At 42.1% G+C, this 18,571-nt stretch overlaps 3 protein-coding genes across 5 annotated transcripts in view; 2 read left to right on the top strand and 1 right to left on the bottom strand.

The window, feature by feature from the left end:
• ACSBG1 (acyl-CoA synthetase bubblegum family member 1) overlaps positions 1-3,148 on the top strand; it is a 40,550-nt gene extending 37,402 nt beyond the window's left edge. For all 3 annotated transcript variants that reach the window (XM_064721809.1, XM_064721807.1, XM_064721808.1), the window contains exon 14: positions 872-3,148. In XM_064721809.1, coding sequence (XP_064577879.1) covers positions 872-948 — 77 coding nt within the window. In that variant the 3' untranslated portion in view covers positions 949-3,148. The remainder of the gene's footprint in view (positions 1-871) is intronic.
• IDH3A (isocitrate dehydrogenase (NAD(+)) 3 catalytic subunit alpha) lies at positions 2,077-17,461 on the bottom strand. The gene is made up of 11 exons (XM_064721812.1): positions 17,306-17,461; positions 15,129-15,191; positions 13,351-13,434; positions 12,127-12,241; positions 11,401-11,588; positions 9,233-9,366; positions 8,564-8,666; positions 8,413-8,477; positions 6,234-6,318; positions 5,594-5,746; positions 2,077-3,711 (listed from the first exon to the last, which is right to left on the bottom strand). The coding sequence occupies exons 1-11, from the start codon at positions 17,330-17,332 to the stop codon at positions 3,628-3,630; spliced, it is 1,101 nt and encodes a 366-aa protein (XP_064577882.1). The 5' UTR covers positions 17,333-17,461; the 3' UTR covers positions 2,077-3,627.
• CIB2 (calcium and integrin binding family member 2) overlaps positions 17,442-18,571 on the top strand; it is a 37,620-nt gene continuing 36,490 nt past the window's right edge. The window contains exon 1 of the mRNA XM_064721817.1: positions 17,442-17,962. The gene's annotated coding sequence lies outside the window, so the exon portion shown is untranslated. The remainder of the gene's footprint in view (positions 17,963-18,571) is intronic.

The raw sequence follows: 18,571 nt of genomic DNA on the forward strand, positions 1-18,571 counted from the left end.
TGGTAAATTCCATGTGCATTAAAGTATTAATGACTTCCTGTAATAATACTGAAAGTGATGCCTGGAATGGCTACCTAGAACAGAGGCTGGACAGAGTTAAAGAGAAAGGATAGGTTTTTATTGGAAGGTCCTCACAAGGTACACCTTGTGAAGGCCTTTCAATAAAAGTGCAGGAGTGTCACAGAGAGTGTCACACCCAAGATGGACAACCATCACATGTTGTTTGGACAGATGGAAGTTTGGTCTATTTGCATATTGGAGGTTAATGTCCAGTTCCAGCTTCAGACAGTGGAATCTCATTCCCCTAGTTTGCCCCCCCCACCCCCTTCACTGTAGTTTACATTTTTGGGGCCTGTGAAAATAAGGTAACCTTGGGTTTCAGGCCTAGAGAGAAACTTTTTTTTCTGAATAAAGTGGGAGAACAGTAGCTGACAGGCTATGGAGTTTGAGAGCTATACACTAAAGCAGTCCTAATCTGGAAAACATAAAAGCTAAAACTTAAGGCATCATAAGTTTCTCTTTAAAAGAAAACAAAAAGCAGCAAGATAGTGGAAGCCTGATAATGGAGCCCAAAGCATATTACCAGGCTCTTTGAATAAACTGGGAATCATTTAAAAGCTTCTAAAAATGTATTTCTAGCAAAAAAATAGTAGCCAGTTACCACTTTATCTGCAGCTCCCTTTGAAGTCCTCATGCTGATGTGGAGGCAACCTCACATATCACACTTACTTCTCACTTTTAGCATTTATCTGTGCTGAGAGGGGGGCGTGTTCTTCCCAACAGGCTCTTCAATAAAATACTCAGGCACTGAAGCACAAACTGAGTAGGAATTTTTGTTCCTATTTCTGGAATTGATTCTCCCTCTTTTAAGGTCCCACAATGAAGCTGAAGCGTCTTGCTGTGCTCGAGAAATACCGAAATGAAGTAGATTCCTTCTATAAAGAATAAAAAGTGTTTCCTCCAAGCATTAAGAAAGATCTGTGAACAAAAGGAAGTATTTTCCCATCAAAAGTATTAACAAAGATTTATGCTTTAAGTTTGTAGTCTGTTGAACCAAACCACTAGAAAGCTGCTGTCGATTTAATTGTTCCTGATACTCACCTGATCATTTGTCCTCTTTTTACAGAAGCGTTTTTCTGCAGTGTGTCCATTCTCCAATTCTGCTTTTACTTTATGACCTTAATGACTAAAACATCTTTCTGTTGTATAAAGCAGATATGACTAATTCCTCTAGATTGAAACATAACAAGGTTTTTATATAGTCTTCCATTTTTCTTTTTTTTTTCTTTTGTTCTACAGGATGTTTCCTGCAGCTCATGATATATTTTGCTAGATAGCAGTACTGCTTAATGAAACTGTCATACCACTCTAGTGATAATTATTAAAAAAAAATTTAAAAAATCAAAAGGGCTGGGATTTTTTTTCCCTTCCCAGAGAACACTTTCTTGTTCACTGACATATTTCAGAACCTGAAGACATTCTTGTTTCTGTAATGCCTAGAATTCAGACTTCTGTGAACATAGCAGTTCGCTTCTTAAGTCCATGTTGGAATAAGTATTGCTATTTCTCATAAAAAGAAATAATCAGAAGTAGGGCAATGCTTCCTAAGACTGAAAGGCACAAAGGAATAACTACAGGAGCTCTCACATTAAAATGCTATTACAGAAACTTCTTTAAAATTGTTTACAGTGCTATTCTTTGAGCAGTGTTTGTTAAATGTGTAGCTGCATGTTTCAGTATTCACATTGCACTAATTCTGACAAATGTGGGCTACATTTCTTCTTACCCATATGCAAAATAAATCCTATTATGAGAAGGGAATGCTTGGCACGAAGTTGTCCAAAGGGTGTGCTGTAAGTGATCTCTGGCAGACAGCTCCAGTAGCTCACACAGGCAGGGCAGACCACAGCCCGTTATTGAGACAAAGAAATGATGCAGAACAGGATAAGGTTTCCATAAAAGTTCCATTACCAATCTCACACATCTTACAGACCTAAGACTTGTTGCAAGTACCAATAATCAGCTCAATATATAAGACAAGACAGCACCCTAGGATTATAAAAACAAAACGAGCAATAGGACTTTGAAAAGTTTATTCTTCCCCATCTTGTGCGCAATGGTAATTCAGAATTTCTTTAACAATATTAATCTGAAGGAAACAAGGAAGCAGCAGCTGGGAAAACACAGAAAGAAATGTTGCCCTATTCACAAAAAGCAGAGTGTGGGAGGAATAAATCTCCTCCAGCATGTTGTTAGACTGTATAAAAAAGCTGGGATGCTTACTTTAGAGAGTGACACCAGAAGTTGTTACTCCTAAGTTGTTTTTCTTCTGAAACAACCAGCTGTAAACAGTCATACTAGATATTACTGCACTTAGTTACTTTCTATTAATAAAATGAAGCTGTAAGAAGCCTGCTTCTGGCAGGAGGGGTAATCCTGTGCTATACTAACAAGTATGAAAATACATATTTACTTGTCAGGTGCAGGAATGGAAGCAATACCTTGATAGTTACAGATCAGAATGACTCAAGTGACAATCTGCATCTGATGGGGAGGGGAAGGGAGGGCAACGAGTTGCTTTTGCACCCATTAAGCTTAGTAAGCAAGGAAAAAATAGATTCAGATCCCCTTGAATAGGGATGAAATGTATTTCTGGAACACAGGCACCAGAGCCAAACCGCTGATCTGTCTTAATCCATTTAGGACTTGTCTCTTACATTCAGAGTTTCTAGAATAAAATTACTGGTCAATACAGCACGACACACTGAACAGACTGTGCAGAAACTACAACACAAAAAGCATTCTAGCCGAAGTCATGAAATATTTAGTGTAAATCTGCAAAGTTAATACTTTCCTCTCACAGTATATGGTGGAAGTAATTTTGTACTGTTTGCTCTCATTAGAACTCTAATGTAAAGTGTGTTTCAGAGAGGAAAGCTTGTAAGAATTATTTTGGTATAGAGATTTGAAAAATAACTTCAGCATTAATTTTCACCCCTTGTTAATGGTTGTAAATTTGTTTAAAATACAGAAATAGATTAAATCTCTAGAATTTAGTATTTCTTAATTCATGTCTTTTGTGGGCAGGGCTGTATTTCATTAATCACCAGAGTATTAAAGTGGTTTTCTTGTTGCTTCTAACACAAAATTGCTATTTTAAGTTATTTCATACCCGTTTCTGTGCGTGAAGATCATCTTGTGCTACTCTTAGGCTGAAAACCTATGTTTTTAATTTCAACAAGATCAATAAAGTAGGTTTTAAACATTAAGGTGCATTTATATTTCACTAATCTGTCACTGGTTTGTTTGCATAATTTTTCTATGTGGAAAGTAAAACTCTCTAACTGAAATATTAGACAGTTACAGTGCCAATAAAGGAATTCACTTACATAAAAATGTTCACCAGATAGAAAAAAATAAATAAAACAAAGCACTTGGAAAAGTCCACCGAAAGCAGGCACAAGCATCATTTGTAGCCATTTGGACTAGATTTATTAATGGAGAGGCCTCAGCTAAAAAGTTTGCTCTCAAGAGATAAGCAAACTCTATGCATGTGGATATCAGGTTACATATATTTGTACTCTGTGACATGTCCTTCCAGAGTCCTCAGCAGCAGCAGCAGGAGGTTTAGTCTTTGTCCTGTACTCGGCGGCAAATCTCATCTGTGAATTCCGAGCACTTGGCATTGCCTCCCAAGTCTTTTGTCAACACCTGAAAGACAGAAAGAAAAAAATAATGTTACTGAAATGTATTATGGGGCCAGTCTTGTCTCTGAACAATTCTGGATGTTCTTATGATGTGTTGTCTATGGATGGTTAATAAGGTGAGCAGGAATACATCAAGTTTGAGTTCTGCATCCCAGAGAGACTTTGTCAAAAAGGACTGTGCAGGGAGAGAAAACCTGAGTATCCATGAAGTACTTATAATGTTATCAGATTTCAATGTGATTTTAACATGATTTTATCCTAACTACAGGAATAATGTGTGTGTGTGGTCAAAGCTCTACAAAGTGCTTTAATGGTGTAATTAATGATTAAGTATTTACATCTTCAGTAAGAAGTTTGTCCTTCGGAAGTAAAATTCATATACAAAGGCTCAGCACAAGGACAACTAATTGAGGGTAATTCAGAAATACTGGGTCTTTTTTTAAATGAAACCCATGCAGAACAAGCACACATAACTCTTAATGCTGCATGTTAACAATTCTCAAAATTTGCTTTGTTTATTTAAGAGAGAGGAAATATAGAGTTCAAAATCTCTTTCATCAAGTACAACTCCTGTCTGGCATCATGAAGACAGTAAAATAAAAATAAAAAAGTGGGCAACATTACTTGTCCAACCTAGCTAGATTAAAGCACTCTAGGAGATAATTAAAATTATCAGTTTCCCTCCCATACACACAAATCTTATTAACTTGTTGAGGGGAAGGGAGGAATAACAAGCAAGAGAAGCAATCATGGTTACTATTTTCGGATGTTGTAATTTAAATTGCATTATGGGGCTTTTCAATTAGAAAGATTGTCTCCATTGTGAGCATATAATCGTAACATTGTAAGTAGCCGTGTCAGGAACTTGCACTGTTATCTTCCATGGAATTACTGACCTGCTGATGGAGGATATCATTTCCAGAGCAGTGAATGGCAACTTTACAGGAGCACCTCTTTATTCAGTTGTAAGTTTAGATTTTTTGTTAACTGGCTCCTACATACAGCAAGATAGCTGCAAACTTACAAAATGATGACAACTTTTGGTTTCAGCATTCTTGTTACTTTTAATTACAAAGCAGCTTCTCATGGTCCTGCCTAAAATAAATGAACCAGCATGACTAGCTAATCCTCTTTAACTACAATCTTCAAAATCTTGACAACTATGTTTTCAAGAGATGGACATGAATTTAGAAGAGTGAACCAATAATGGTAAGATCACAAATTTGTCATGTTTTAGAGCATAAGTCCCCTCTCCCTCCAATATCCCATCTGAGTCATTAATCTGAAGACACTCTCTTCCAAAGAGAAACATATACAATCCTCAGAGAAAAAAAGTTAATACTGGATAAAAACTGTTCTTTTCTAGTCAAAAATGAGTGAAAGCAGTAAGAATGAAAAAAGAAAATAATTAAGCTGAAGAAACAGAAGTATTACAGTCAGTACTGAAATGCTATACATCCAAAAGTGGATGATGAAGCCTGGGAAAGGCAAATGAGTGTCCTTCACTTCAGGATCCAGATTTCAATATATATGCTTTGTAGGTTTCATAAACTTTATAAGTGAAATGCTAAGAGTTACTTCAAACTCTGATCCCCTTCTTGAAAAACAGCCATCCAGTTCACTATTCTGGAGTTGATAAAGCTGTGGAAATCTAAGACGAGCATTGCTGAGACAAAAGGAATGCTACAGCCTGTCCCCTTCTTACTGCAGGGCATATTTAATATCACCAGACATAACAGAATTACTGTCAGAGGACAGTGGCACTGCTCATGCAACAGGCTAGCTCAGCAGGCCATCCCCCACCCTGGTGTGAATCTTCCATGTTAATTCTTGCTTTGATAGGATATGATTTTAATTCAGTGCATTTATTTGCACAGCCACGTTACCTTTCCATCTTTAATTGTATCGAAGCAAGCGGACTCAATCTTGGAGGCGTGTTTGTGCATTCCCATGTGGCGCAGCATCATCACAGCACTCAGAAGGAGGGCAGTTGGATTTGCCATGTCTTTTCCTGCAATGTCTGGTGCTGTTCCATGGACCTAGAAATGAGAGTAAACCTATCTGTTATGTCATTAGGGCTGATTAAAATGTCCTAGGCAATTGTGCAAGCAACCTGAGCCACAGGTCTTCATGTTAAAACAGGACTTACTTTGCTGTGATACAGTCAGTGGAAAGGAGATACCAAGGATCAAAACAATTCAGTTCAAAGACATCAGAAAGGGAAAACTAGGTAACCTAATACCTTTAAGTTGAGCCCATCAAGTTCTATTTTATAGAGGGTATTTATCATACAAGAAAGTGGGAAAATAAAGTATCGGCCAAAAAATGGATATGCAAAAAACATACATGGAATATTTACTTTAACCAGTCTCTCAGGGTAAAGCTTGAGTATCTGCACCTTAAAAAAGAGTTCTAAGAAGATCTTTGTTAGATAAATGTCAGCCACATTGTATGGAATGGAAAGTTTAGATTCTCAAGCTGAGACAAAGTTATCACTGATCTCCCTTTGTGTGTAACAAGACTTACGGATTCAAAAATGGCCACGCCATTGGCACCAATGTTTCCGCTGGGTGTCACTCCAAGACCCCCAATGAGTCCAGCACACAAGTCACTGAAAAAAATCAACCACCAAATTAAAGAACCCATGAGTTTTCCCATATATTTTCCTCTCTGCAAGGTATTAAAACATTTTTGTTTATCAATCAGCTGCAACTATAACCTGATTTATACACCTGTACAGTCTGAGAATAATATGGAAAAAGAACAGATGCTGTTAGCCACCTGTACCCCATCAGAACATTGGAAAATTCTTAGAATTTGGCAGAAGATAATGTAATAAAGGAAAACTAAAAGGAAATTCCAAATACTAGAATAAAGCTGATAAGACACAGGCAAAACAAGAAGTACTAGAAGCACAGCATATGTACAGAAGTCTCAAAAACGAATTATGTACAGTTCCCTTCAACTACACAAAAATCTTACTTCCTCTGCAGGGGCCCAGAACTACTTTTCATATGTAAATTCCTTCTAAAAATGTGGAGGAATTTTGCTCAGGTAGGTGAATTACTGGTGGTTTTGTGGTGTACTGTGTGCAGCCTAAGGAAGGTTTTCCAAGTGACACCAGACTAGCTGTTCCCCTCTTTACTCAACAGCCTGCAGGTCTCAAGTCTGACATTAGCAGATCATCAGATATAAGCAATCTGCATTTGGTTTCCACCAGAACTACCATGGGGAGCAACAAACCAACTGTGCCTGTTGTCATCACACTGTAAGTCCTGAGCTGAACACACTGATTAACAAAGTTCTTAAAACTCTGTTTCACATCCATACATAATTATTGCCTACAAACTAAGCTAAGTTAGTCCTTAGCTTAGGACTAACAAGGAGAAAAGTTTGGATGACTTTGCAGAACAATATTTTAAGCTAAAAAGCTAATAAACCACTTAAGTTACAAACAACCTGGGGAAAAACTAAATACAGTCTGCATTTGTCACTCTAAATATTTAATTGTCTTCTACCTCTTCAGACCTATTCAGTCTAAGGAATATACCTGGCATTTTGTTCATACTTTTAGAGCAGCAGGTGAGATCTCACCCAGTGGTGACAGTGTCCTCTTCAAGAACAGACTCAAATTAATTGAAATTTTTAGAATGAAGAAATTTTTTATGGAATTTCCATGACAACTTTAAAATGGTGGATAATGAACTCTCTGAAATGGTATTGATGATGCCACTCCTCTGATTTGATCTCTCTTAGTTAACACTCACACAGTAAGAGCTGCTGTGCACACCTTCATCAATTCTTAAAACAAGAGGCATTGGTTAGAAATCTGGTTTTTCTTAGTGTGCACAGCCTTATCACAGAGAGAGTGCTGTTTTAAGAGAAGCTTAAGAACCATTTTTTCTTATACTTAAGTTACCTTTAAATTTATTATCTGTACAAAACCAGGAGATGGATTCTAACATGTGAATAGTCAAACTTGTAAATAAAAATTCCAGTTCAGGATCTTTCCTCAATCTCTCCTTAGAGGTGTGAGAAGAAACTATTTTACATAATACACTTAATAGTCCAGATTAAACCACTTCATTTTACAGGTGTTTAATGGAATTTACACTTAACCAAATAATTTTACAGATGGAGAATGTGTGCTGATAGGTTTTGCCTTCAAGACACAAAGAACCCCTAGTATTAATGTTATTCAAATATAAAATTTAATTTGACAGTAAGGAAAAGTAATACATAAATCAAGAGCTGGCAGAATATTAAGAGGCCACACATTTAGTTCTTCAGTGACTATGCAGCCTGATTTAAATGTATGATGAGCCCCCTGTGTACATCACAGTCCCACAGAACCCCACACAATCTGTTTTAGTGCTGAGGATGAGAAAGTTTTTCTCCAATATCTAACCAGGCATTCAATTCTCTATTTCAATGTAAGCCATTATGTTCTTCCCACATTTGGAAAAATTTCTCTCTGTACCATCTGAACAATATTCATAGCCTCCATAAGCAGAAACAGATTTTTTAAAATAAAAAGTACATTCTCATCATACAGCCCCACCCATTAGTATATTAATAATTGAAGCAGTTAATGTCTGTTAAGATGTGTGAGTGCATAAGATGATCTGGCTTGCATGTGACCTCAGTGATTGTAGGGAAAGTATCAGTATTTTACATGTTGGGAGTTTAATGAAAATCTCCATACCTGAGGATGTCACCGTACAAGTTTGGCATAACAAGCACATCAAATTGAGATGGATCTTGAACCATCTAGAAGGAAGTATATTTTCATTCAGGTTAAGAATTTAAACTAAAAAAAAAATTAAAATAACCACAACTAAAACATAAATACTCACATTCAGACATACAGTATCCAGATACATTTCATTAAATTTAATATCTTTACAGTTTTCTGCTGCCTCTCTGCATTTTCTCAAGAAAAGCCCATCAGACATTCTCCTGCAATTAGACAAGCAAGAGAATATTGCAGTTATTGTAAGGAAGCATTACTGGAGATAAAGAAAACTGCATGCAACAGGGGTTTAATTAGAATTCAGAAACTTGATTTGTGACTATTCATCCCTCCTAAAATATTTCTGTATCAGTAGTTTAAACAGCATATATTAATTATCAGAATGACTTACATTAATTTATGAAAGGCTTAGTGAATTTGTGAAGGTGATGCCACATAATATCACACGTGTTATAACTCAGTTCAGTTTTAAAGATACCAGCCACTTTCATCCTCAGTTTTAAAATTATTTTTCGTTGTTTAAAAGTTTCTAAAATAAGAGGTTTGGGAGGAAGGATTACTACAAACTTGCTAATAAGAACATTGTCACACAATTACCAAAGTATCAGTATTGCCCATTTTTCTTAGGAGGCATTTACTTGAAATTTTCCCATTTTACTGACTCCAGTGCCAACAACAGAAGTTTCACATTTGAATAAGACTTAGGCAGTTATTTATGATGAAATTTTTGGGGATTTTTTTTTTGTTTTTCTCAAAAGAAGTGTCAACATACATGATATTTGCCTTGTGCACAGCAGTCACGTGGCTTCTCTGATTGTTTCTGGCATACTCAAAAGCAAACTCTGCAATGCGCTTGCTGGCTTCCTCTGTGATCAGCTTGATGCTCTGCACAACCCCATCAACAATCTGAAAGACAGGAAGTGCATCAACAGTGCAAGTTCATTCTTCCCATGTGGAACCAAGCAGCACAATTCTGAGTGAGGCAGAATGCATTTCACAATGGAGAAACCTTTTTATGGGTGTCAGACATTAAAAAAAATCCAACTGAACCTCAGTGAGATGGGCAAAGTCAGCAGTGCTGTGTGGGAACCCAGGGCATCCCTCTGGCTGTCCAGGATGGCCAGGACCCCTGCCAGGGGGCTCAGAGCCCAAAACACCTGTGGGTTTGATTATGACCAGTGGAGCAAGTTACCAACCTTATATGAATATCAGCAAGCCACAACAGTTTAAGTAGAATATTAGTGAAGTTATCATGGGGTGGAAAAGTAGATTTTGGGGGTTTTGGTATGGGGGTTCAGGAGGCAAGATGGAGGGAACTGGGTGTGTCCAGCCTTTTTCCTTCTTCTTGGCCTCCATCTTCTGCTGTGATGTTGGCACTTACAGACTGGTTTAGAGTAGAAGCTCACTGTCTAACATGGGTGATGGGTATTAGAAAGTAATTGTAAACGTTGTATATGTAGGTTTTAGTGTAAAGACATCACACTGCCCTGGGGGCAGGCAGAGTGCCTGGAACTGTCCTGCTGGACCTCGGCAGGGCAGGAGAAAATTTTTTATACATAAGATACAATAAACAACCTTGAGACCGAGAAATTAAGAGCTCCAACTCATTCTTCAAGCGCCCAGGCTGGGAAAAGAGACTTTTTAACAATCTCAGGGTCACAGTGACCCAGAAAGGCCCCAAGAGTGCTGCAGCAGAAAGGCAGCAGAGGCAGCAGCCATGGCAGAAAGGCAGCAGAGGCAGCAGCCAAGGCAGAAAGGCAGCAGCAGAGGCAGCAGCCAAGGCAGAAGGCAGCAGAGGCAGCAGCCAAAGCAGAAGGGCAGCAGAGGCAGCAGCCATGGCAAAAAGGCAGCAGCAAAGGCAGCAGCCAAGGCAGAAAGGCAGCAGCAAAGGCAGCAGCCAAGGCAGAAAGGCAGCAGCCAAGGCAGAAAGGCAGCAGCAAAGGCAGCAGCCAAGGCAGAAAGGCAGCAGCAGAGGCAGCAGCCAAGGCAGAAAGGCAGCAGCAGAGGCAGCAGCCAAGGCAGAAAGGCAGCAGAGGCAGCAGCCATGGCAGAAAGGCAGCAGCAGAGGCAGCAGCCAAGGCCAAAGGCAGCAGCAGAGGCAGCAGCCAAGGCAGAAGGCAGCAGAGGCAGCAGCCAAAGCAGAAAGGCAGCAGAGGCAGCAGCCAAGGCAAAAGGCAGCAGCAGAGGCAGCAGCCATGGCAGAAAGGCAGCAGCAGAGGCAGCAGCCAAGGCCAAAGGCAGCAGCAGAGGCAGCAGCCAAGGCAGAAAGGCAGCAGAGGCAGCAGCCATGGCAGAAAGGCAGCAGAGGCAGCAGCCAAGGCAGAAAGGCAGCAGCAGAGGCAGCAGCCAAGGCAGAAGGCAGCAGAGGCAGCAGCCAAAGCAGAAGGGCAGCAGAGGCAGCAGCCAAGGCAAAAGGCAGCAGCAGAGGCAGCAGCCATGGCAGAAAGGCAGCAGCAGAGGCAGCAGCCAAGGCCAAAGGCAGCAGCAGAGGCAGCAGCCAAAGCAGAAGGGCAGCAGAGGCAGCAGCCAAGGCAGAAGGCAGCAGCAGAGGCAGCAGCCATGGCAGAAAGGCAGCAGCAGAGGCAGCAGCCAAAGCAGAAAGGCAGCAGAGGCAGCAGCCAAGGCAAAAGGCAGCAGCAGAGGCAGCAGCCATGGCAGAAAGGCAGCAGAGGCAGCAGCCAAGGCAGAAGGCAGCAGCAGAGGCAGCAGCCATGGCAGAAAGGCAGCAGCAGAGGCAGCAGCCATGGCAGAAAGGCAGCAGAGGCAGCAGCCAAGGCCAAAGGCAGCAGCAGAGGCAGCAGCCAAAGCAGAAAGGCAGCAGAGGCAGCAGCCAAGGCAAAAGGCAGCAGCAGAGGCAGCAGCCATGGCAGAAAGGCAGCAGCAGAGGCAGCAGCCAAGGCCAAAGGCAGCAGCAAAGGCAGCAGCAGAGGCAGCACCCACCACGTGCTCGATGCCGCTGTACTCGCCCTCGGTGTTCTCGCGGATGGTGACGATGTTCACGTCCGTGTAGGGCGTCTTGTAGCCCTCGATGGACACGCACGGACGCACGTTGGCGTAGAGGTCAAAGGTTTTGCGCAGCAGCAGATTCATGGATGGGTGCCCTGCAGCGATTGGGGTCTTCAGAGGCCCTACAGAAAAAAAGGTACACGAGGATGAACAAGAAAATAAACTCCTCCATGGATCTGAGAGCAGAAACTATAGGTAAAGTTGGACTCCTCCAGAGGATCTCCGAATTCCTGCTTAACCCTTATGCTGGAATGTCATGGGAATTCTCTGTTCCCTCAACTACTGCACAGGCACATTCATTGGTTGGGTAAGGGCCAAACTGCCTTACATGGAACAGATTTTACAAAATGTATTCATTAAAACATACAAAGATACTGCTCATTAAGAACATAGTTATTGCATACTGTTGTGTATCTTAGGAATGCCTTCTGCACAGAGTCCAAAGGTTGTTATGTAAACAATTTCAGCTACAATAACTATCAAACTTAAGGCCTGGAAATTGCATGAACCTTTCCTGTGAGGACTGTTCCAAGATTACAGACAACTACCTGCCAGGCTGTCCCCTATTTTATTGTGCTACAGAGGAGGAACTCTGGCTTTACATCAAACTCATGAGAAACACAATAGTATTTAATATCTGTGTATTAACCCCTAAAATACCTTTTAATCCCATTTTGTTTTTATCCATGGATTCTTTGGCTTCTGGGGGTATCATCCACTTCCCTCCTGGTCCTTGGATAGCCGTAACATTCCTCTCTTCCCACTGAATAGGTGCCTAAACACACACAATCTCTGTTAACTTCAATGTAATGACTTTGCTTCAAGTTTTAACTATCACAAGAAGGTGTGTAAGGAATTTTGTCCAGGCCTTTCTAAACAGTGTTTTCTCTGGTGAGTGAGGGTTTGAACTAAAGTAATTTTTGAAAAATGTAATTAAGTAAGTGGAAATTAAATAGTGTGAGCAGCAAATCGTCATAAATGTGAATACCACAATGGCACCCTAGATGTCATATACACAAGTGCTATTTCTTTAAACGTTGTAGAGCTATTGAGTTTCTTGTATACAAGGGACAACATTTTAAAGCTGAATTCATTGAGGACTCATCATCCCCACTGACTGAAAGACTGAGTATGACATAGATGTACATCTGTTATCTCACTGAAAATCTGCACATGCTCCACAATGCTTTCTGAATTTGCATTCACCACAGGACTCTAAGTAGAGACAGGCTGCCACATATTCATTTCATCAGGAATGACCACAAAAGAAAAGATACATCATTAAAGAAACTTCATGTTTTCAAATCCATGTTGGATAGTTGTAATACAAAGGGAATATGCCTGGGTACTGTTACTCATGTGGAACAATTTAACAGGCACTGAAGAGCTGTATTTCTTTCAAGGAAACTTGACAAGCTCTAGTGGAGTTTCTCAGATAGGTAAGGGAAAGTTCTTGGATACTGTAAGTTTTCATCTCACTGAAGTTAATGTGTTTGGCAGCACAGCAATTGGATTGCTAAAATGAGCCAATCCTTTTACATACACTTTTGACCTGCACTTGAAGTCCTAATAAATGAAAGAACATCCTCTGTCAGTTACTCAGGATTACTACATCAGAGTGATTTCACATGACACTGAGTTCGTATTTCCAAAAATCAAACACAGCATTTGCTCTCAAGCCTTTACTCCTCTGTCAGCTAACAGTTTCAAGGCATGCCTTGCTATCACATTCCTGTCAAACTCTTTCTATTGGAAAGAAGCTTTAATAGCTTAAATATGACTTAATCTTTTAAAAGATATTTTAAGCTTTTTTAAATATGCCTAATTAATATTTTTTGCTGTAGTTCAATTTGCAATGCTTATAGCAAGACAAATATGACTTACTTTGGCAGCATCAAAGATCTTCATGACAGCAGCAGAAATCTCGGGTCCTATGCCATCTCCTGGGATTAAAGTTACTGTTTGTACCTAGGTAAAGAAATATCAGTAGTACAGCAAATGAATGTTTGCTTTCTACATAGAAAACATCTTCATGTGTTGTAGGAACCAAGTAACTATTAGAAAACAAAATAAATTTTCTTTTACCAAATATTCACTATGAAGAACAGCAGTCCTGGACAGAAGGACTGGCTTGCTTTCCAAGGGAGTGTACAAATGTTTAAAAATTCACCTACTACCTATTCCTATTTTACAACAGAGGCTGAATGTGAAAGGCAGATTCCTGCTCAGTACTACTTGAAATTAATTAATGTAGCATGCTTTCCTCTGGAAATCTGGAGAGCAAGCTGTATTACCTAGTTATGGCTCTGTTCCACATGTCTACAGTATAATCAACATGCTGCATGGTACTGACACATGCTAGAAATGATTATGTGTATGAAAAGATACATTCACCTTAAAAAAAGGTCATGCCAAGCTGAACTTCTCAAGTGACCTCCTAAAAATCTCAGACCCATTTTAAACAATACCAACTTATTTCCCTCTCATGAAGTTCTCAGTTTTGTTTCTTTTTTTATCATTATCAAACAAGTAAAAAAAAAATTGCACAGCCGAGGCTCAACAAATAGCAGGGGAAGAATGTATTCTTCTTTGAAGAAAAAGATAAATTATCATCACTGTTCTAAGGGTATGTGCTCCAGCTCATTTTGTTTTATTTAAAGAGATCCAACAGCTTTTATGGGCTCATTATTACCTACAGAAAAGGCAGCTGACATACATTATTTGAAAAACCCCCAGCAGAATCAACTCACAGGCCAGAACTTCGATATATATTGACTGATGGATTTTTCAACTTTTGAGCCAAAGAAATTTACTGTGCACAATAAACAAACAGAGCTTCAGATAAAAGAGCAGTGCTGCTGAGCCAGCTGTCAGTGGTGAAATGCCTTGAGAACAGTATAGAGCTGTCTGTCAGCACTGCAGGGCTCCACCTGAGCCTGAAACTGTTGGTGTTCACTGGAACCAGGGGTGCCTCACCTTGTGATTCTTATACTGTATAAGTGACCTTTCAGTTTCTTTTCTAACTTTGTACCTGCTGTTCTACAAAACTTATCATGTTAGATAAGTTCCTCTAAAAGCCACAGTTCCTCTTGAAGATTAAGTCCTGCTTAAGAGTGCTGAGCCCTGCTCCTGTCTTCACCAAAAAAAGGCCCATGGGCACTTCAAACACATACACAAAGAAAAAGGTAAATCATCTACAGGGAAATACACAACGTCTAAGATAGTTTAAAGAGGACCTTGAAAAGGCAGAATTTTAGATGCAAGGAGTTCTAAAAGCAGCAGTAAAGTAAATCTAGTGCCTAGAGGGAAGTCTGCAAAAGAAAGAAAATGAGAAGCTTCTCAACAATCTTTCTACTTTGCCCAATATATATTTGCTCATTCCCAGATGAATTCCAGAAGACTGGCTTATGTCTGTATTTTGTGAAAACTTTCCACACCACTTCTAGGTTTTGCTAGAGCCTTTTATATTCTCACAGTGATGTGCAATTGCCAATGACAGTGATTAACAGATAGAAATCCAGGATGGCATTAAGAGCACGCATGTTCATTTGTTTGGCCCTTATTTTTTGGGAACGTAAGAATAACAACAATGATCTTATGAATTTCCAAACCCACTTATTGAGAAACTTCTTAAAAGAAAAAAATGGGACTATTATACTCACAGCATTACCAAAACTTCTGGTCACCTTTTTTTGGCTTTTGAAAGCACCTAGCAATCGAGAAACCTGCAAAAATCCAAACCAAAAAGATGCTCTTTTACTGCACAAACGGGATTTTACAAGTTTAACAATATTGCAGCAAATCTTCTTTTTAAAGTGATATTGCTTTAAATCTCCTAACTCAAAGTAGTATAAAAATCCAAATGAAACCAGAGTACCCAGTGCTTTGCCAAGTTGCAGTTGAACACTCAGAGCAGCAACTCCTTGTGAGTATTCTTAGCACAAGGTGAGCCCAGGACAGCCGTGCTTTGCCCCATGCTCTGTCCTGCCTGGGGGCCCTGCACCCCACTGGAGTCCTCTCACACACCATGTTGGAAGCAAACATGCAGGAAAGCAGGAACTCTAACCAAATACATCATATGCTAAGGACAAAGACATGCAGAAAGCAAAGTGAAAAATCAAACACTTCACTGGGAGCAGCTGGGTGGACAGTATCTTTACACATTTCAGGTGATGTTTCCAAAACTACTTTACATTTTAGTGTCACTTCTTCCATTCAAACTGTGGTGAATTTTGTTCTTCTACCTTTTATACCTGTAGGTGTTGTAGTGCTGCCTTCTGCATGCCTGATGGTTTTTTTAAAGTGGAACTGAAATGCACATTGAAGACAAAATTCACCATACCAACAAGTCTACACATCACAGTCAAAGAATTACATCTTCTGAGTATTCTGAACTGGCATTAAGCTTCAAAACTGGGATGGTATCTAAGCTTAGGCTCTTGCCCAGCTGAGCTCCATGGACAAAATCCTTACTTTGCAGAAAAATCACAGCCTCCCAATCTTAACCTCTCTAGGATTATTGATGCCTCTGGGACTTAAGAGCCAGAAGACTTCTAACTGCTCACACTACTTCAATTCTGCCATACTCACACATGCAGGCTGTCTGCAGCTATCAGGCTAGAAATGACTTTCACAATTCGTATTCCTCTCTCGTCCCACCTGCATTTGTTATTTCTTTACTGACAGAATGGTGTGTAGTAAAAGGAACAAACCATGTTGGCACCAACAGAAACAACTAGAAATAATACAATTCTCATATTGCAATGATAATAAATTAACAAATTATAAAATAATTATCGTATTGCAATGAACACTGGGGGAGAAGTAATCTAAGCTAGATCTATTTTTACTTGTAGCCCCACATGAGATGTACAAGGTCACTGCAACAGGCAAGCAGAGTTTACCAAAGCAGGCCCTATGGTTGAGGATGAAGGCAAAGCAATCAAATGAAAATGTGAGGTTGACTGTACAGGGTGTTCTCATGGCAGCTCCTGCACATAGAATCAGGACTGACATTCCAGAGTAGCCCTGGGAAGGGCACAGTCTGTCTTGTCAGAAATCACGGGCCTAGTACATTATATTGAAGTTCAACATTGGTAACACCAATAAAGAATCCACCCAAGGAAAACTGATCCATTCTGACCTTAAAGTCACGTGTCATGATTAGCTCTTGAGCGTTCTTCCTTACTTTAGCACATAAGGTTAAATGGGGCGGCCCCAATGACTTTGCCTTAAGCAGGCTGTCATTTTAAAGATACAAAACAAATTTCATTTACGCAAGGCAAAAACCCGTATTTCCGTGACAGCCCCGGGATACGGCCTGCGTTTCAGAATGGTTCAGAGCTGCAAATCCCAGAGGACAGGTGTGGGGACCAGAACGTGGCCAGCCAGAGCCCGGCAGCGGTTCTGCCCCGGCGGCTCTGCAGTGCCCGGTCCCGCGGGCTCTTTGCAGCAATGGCGTTCCGGGCTGTGCTGGCTGCCCCGTGCGCACCGGGAGCTGCCCGCGGCCGCGGTGGTCCCGCCGCTGCTGTGACCTCTACGGCGCGACCTCTCCGCAGGCCGCTCCGAGGGATGGCGCGGCGCCCCCCCGGCCGGGCCCGCTCGAATAACGGCCCCCGCGGCCCCTTCCCGCCGCCGGCCCGGGGAGGAGGAAGGAGAGAACCCGCGAGTGCCGCGGGGCCGCCATTCGGCCCGAGCCCCGCGGCCATTCCCCCTCGGAGCGCTGCCAGGGCCCGGCGGCACTGCGACCTTGCGGCCGGCGGCCGCGCCTCAGGCGCCACCAAGCTCCGGGCGCGTCCCGGGCGCCGCGGAGTAGGGTCCGGCCCGTCCCCCTGCCTACCGTGGGCATCCACGCGGCCGCGGCCATGACGCTCCCGGGCACCGCGGCTGCCAAGGCCCGAGAGCTCCGCGCCCGCCGCTAAACCGGAACCGGCGCGCGGGGAGCGGCGGCCCCGCCCCGCCGCGCGAAGCCCCGCCCCGGGACCGCCGCTGCGGCATCCACGCGGCCCCTCAGCTCCCGCCCGCCGCCGCCTGAGGCGGTCCGAGCGTTCTCCCCGGCCCCTCAGCTCCCGCCCGCCGCCGCCTGAGGCGGTCCGAGCCACTTCCCCGACCCCTCAGCTCCCGCCCGCGGCGGTCCGAGCCACCTCCCCGGCCCCTCAGCTATCGCCCGCTGCTGCGTCAGGCTGTCCGAGCCGCCTCCCCGGTCCCCCAGCTCCTGCCCGCGGCTGCCTGAGGCGGTCCGAGCCGCCTCCCCGGCCCTTATCCCGCGGCCCGGTGGAGGTGCTGCCGGGGAGCTCCCGCTGCCGGTGCGGGAGGCGCCGAGGCGGACGGACGGCCTAGTGCCGCCGGAGGATGCGGGGTCGTTTATGGGAAAAAAAAATAGTTGCTAAGAAAGACGCCAGATTTTTCAGAAGCCTCCTAAGCCCATGTAAAGTGTTTAAAACAAAGCTGTTGAAATCGGGACAATTTAAGACTTCATTTTGCCCTCATTTCTGAGGTTAGTAATAATAACAACAACTTGTCTCGTTATTTTTAAAAGCTGATTCTGTGTCAGTCGGAGGAGCGGCGGGGCCCCTGAGGGCGCAGGGTCCGTCCCCGGCAGCTCCGCGGCCCGGCCGGGGACAGACACTGTGAGGCAGCTTGAGCTCGTACCTCTGGGAATGGCCGCTTTTAAAAACTACCTTTTTTACACTTGGCAACATTAAAATTTGAGATTTGTCCCAGATTAATTTCGTACCAGTTTTTGGTAATAGAATTAGAAGATTAGCAGCCTTTCCAGTTACTTAGCTCATTGTTGGTAACTATATACATAGCGGCCAGATATATTCATGTTGCTTTCTTGTGTTTGTGACTGTATCTGCATCTACATTGTTAGGTTGCACTTGGATTGAAAAGTGGGGGAAGGGAAGATATTGGGGAGATTTCTTTTACACATTTTCAACACCCATTTTCCTATGTCTTGTGGGTGTTACCATAATAATGCTACAATAATAAGATGTTAACAGTGCCTGGTTTGGATCTGTTCCGAGAAGGGCTGCACAAGACAATAATAAACCCATGAGTAGTTATTTTGCTTAAGAAAATAATGCCTGTGAGGAGACAACAA

The sequence above is a fragment of the Zonotrichia leucophrys genome, chromosome 10 (assembly GCF_028769735.1).
Source record: "Zonotrichia leucophrys gambelii isolate GWCS_2022_RI chromosome 10, RI_Zleu_2.0, whole genome shotgun sequence".
NCBI classification, from domain to species: domain Eukaryota; kingdom Metazoa; phylum Chordata; class Aves; order Passeriformes; family Passerellidae; genus Zonotrichia; species Zonotrichia leucophrys.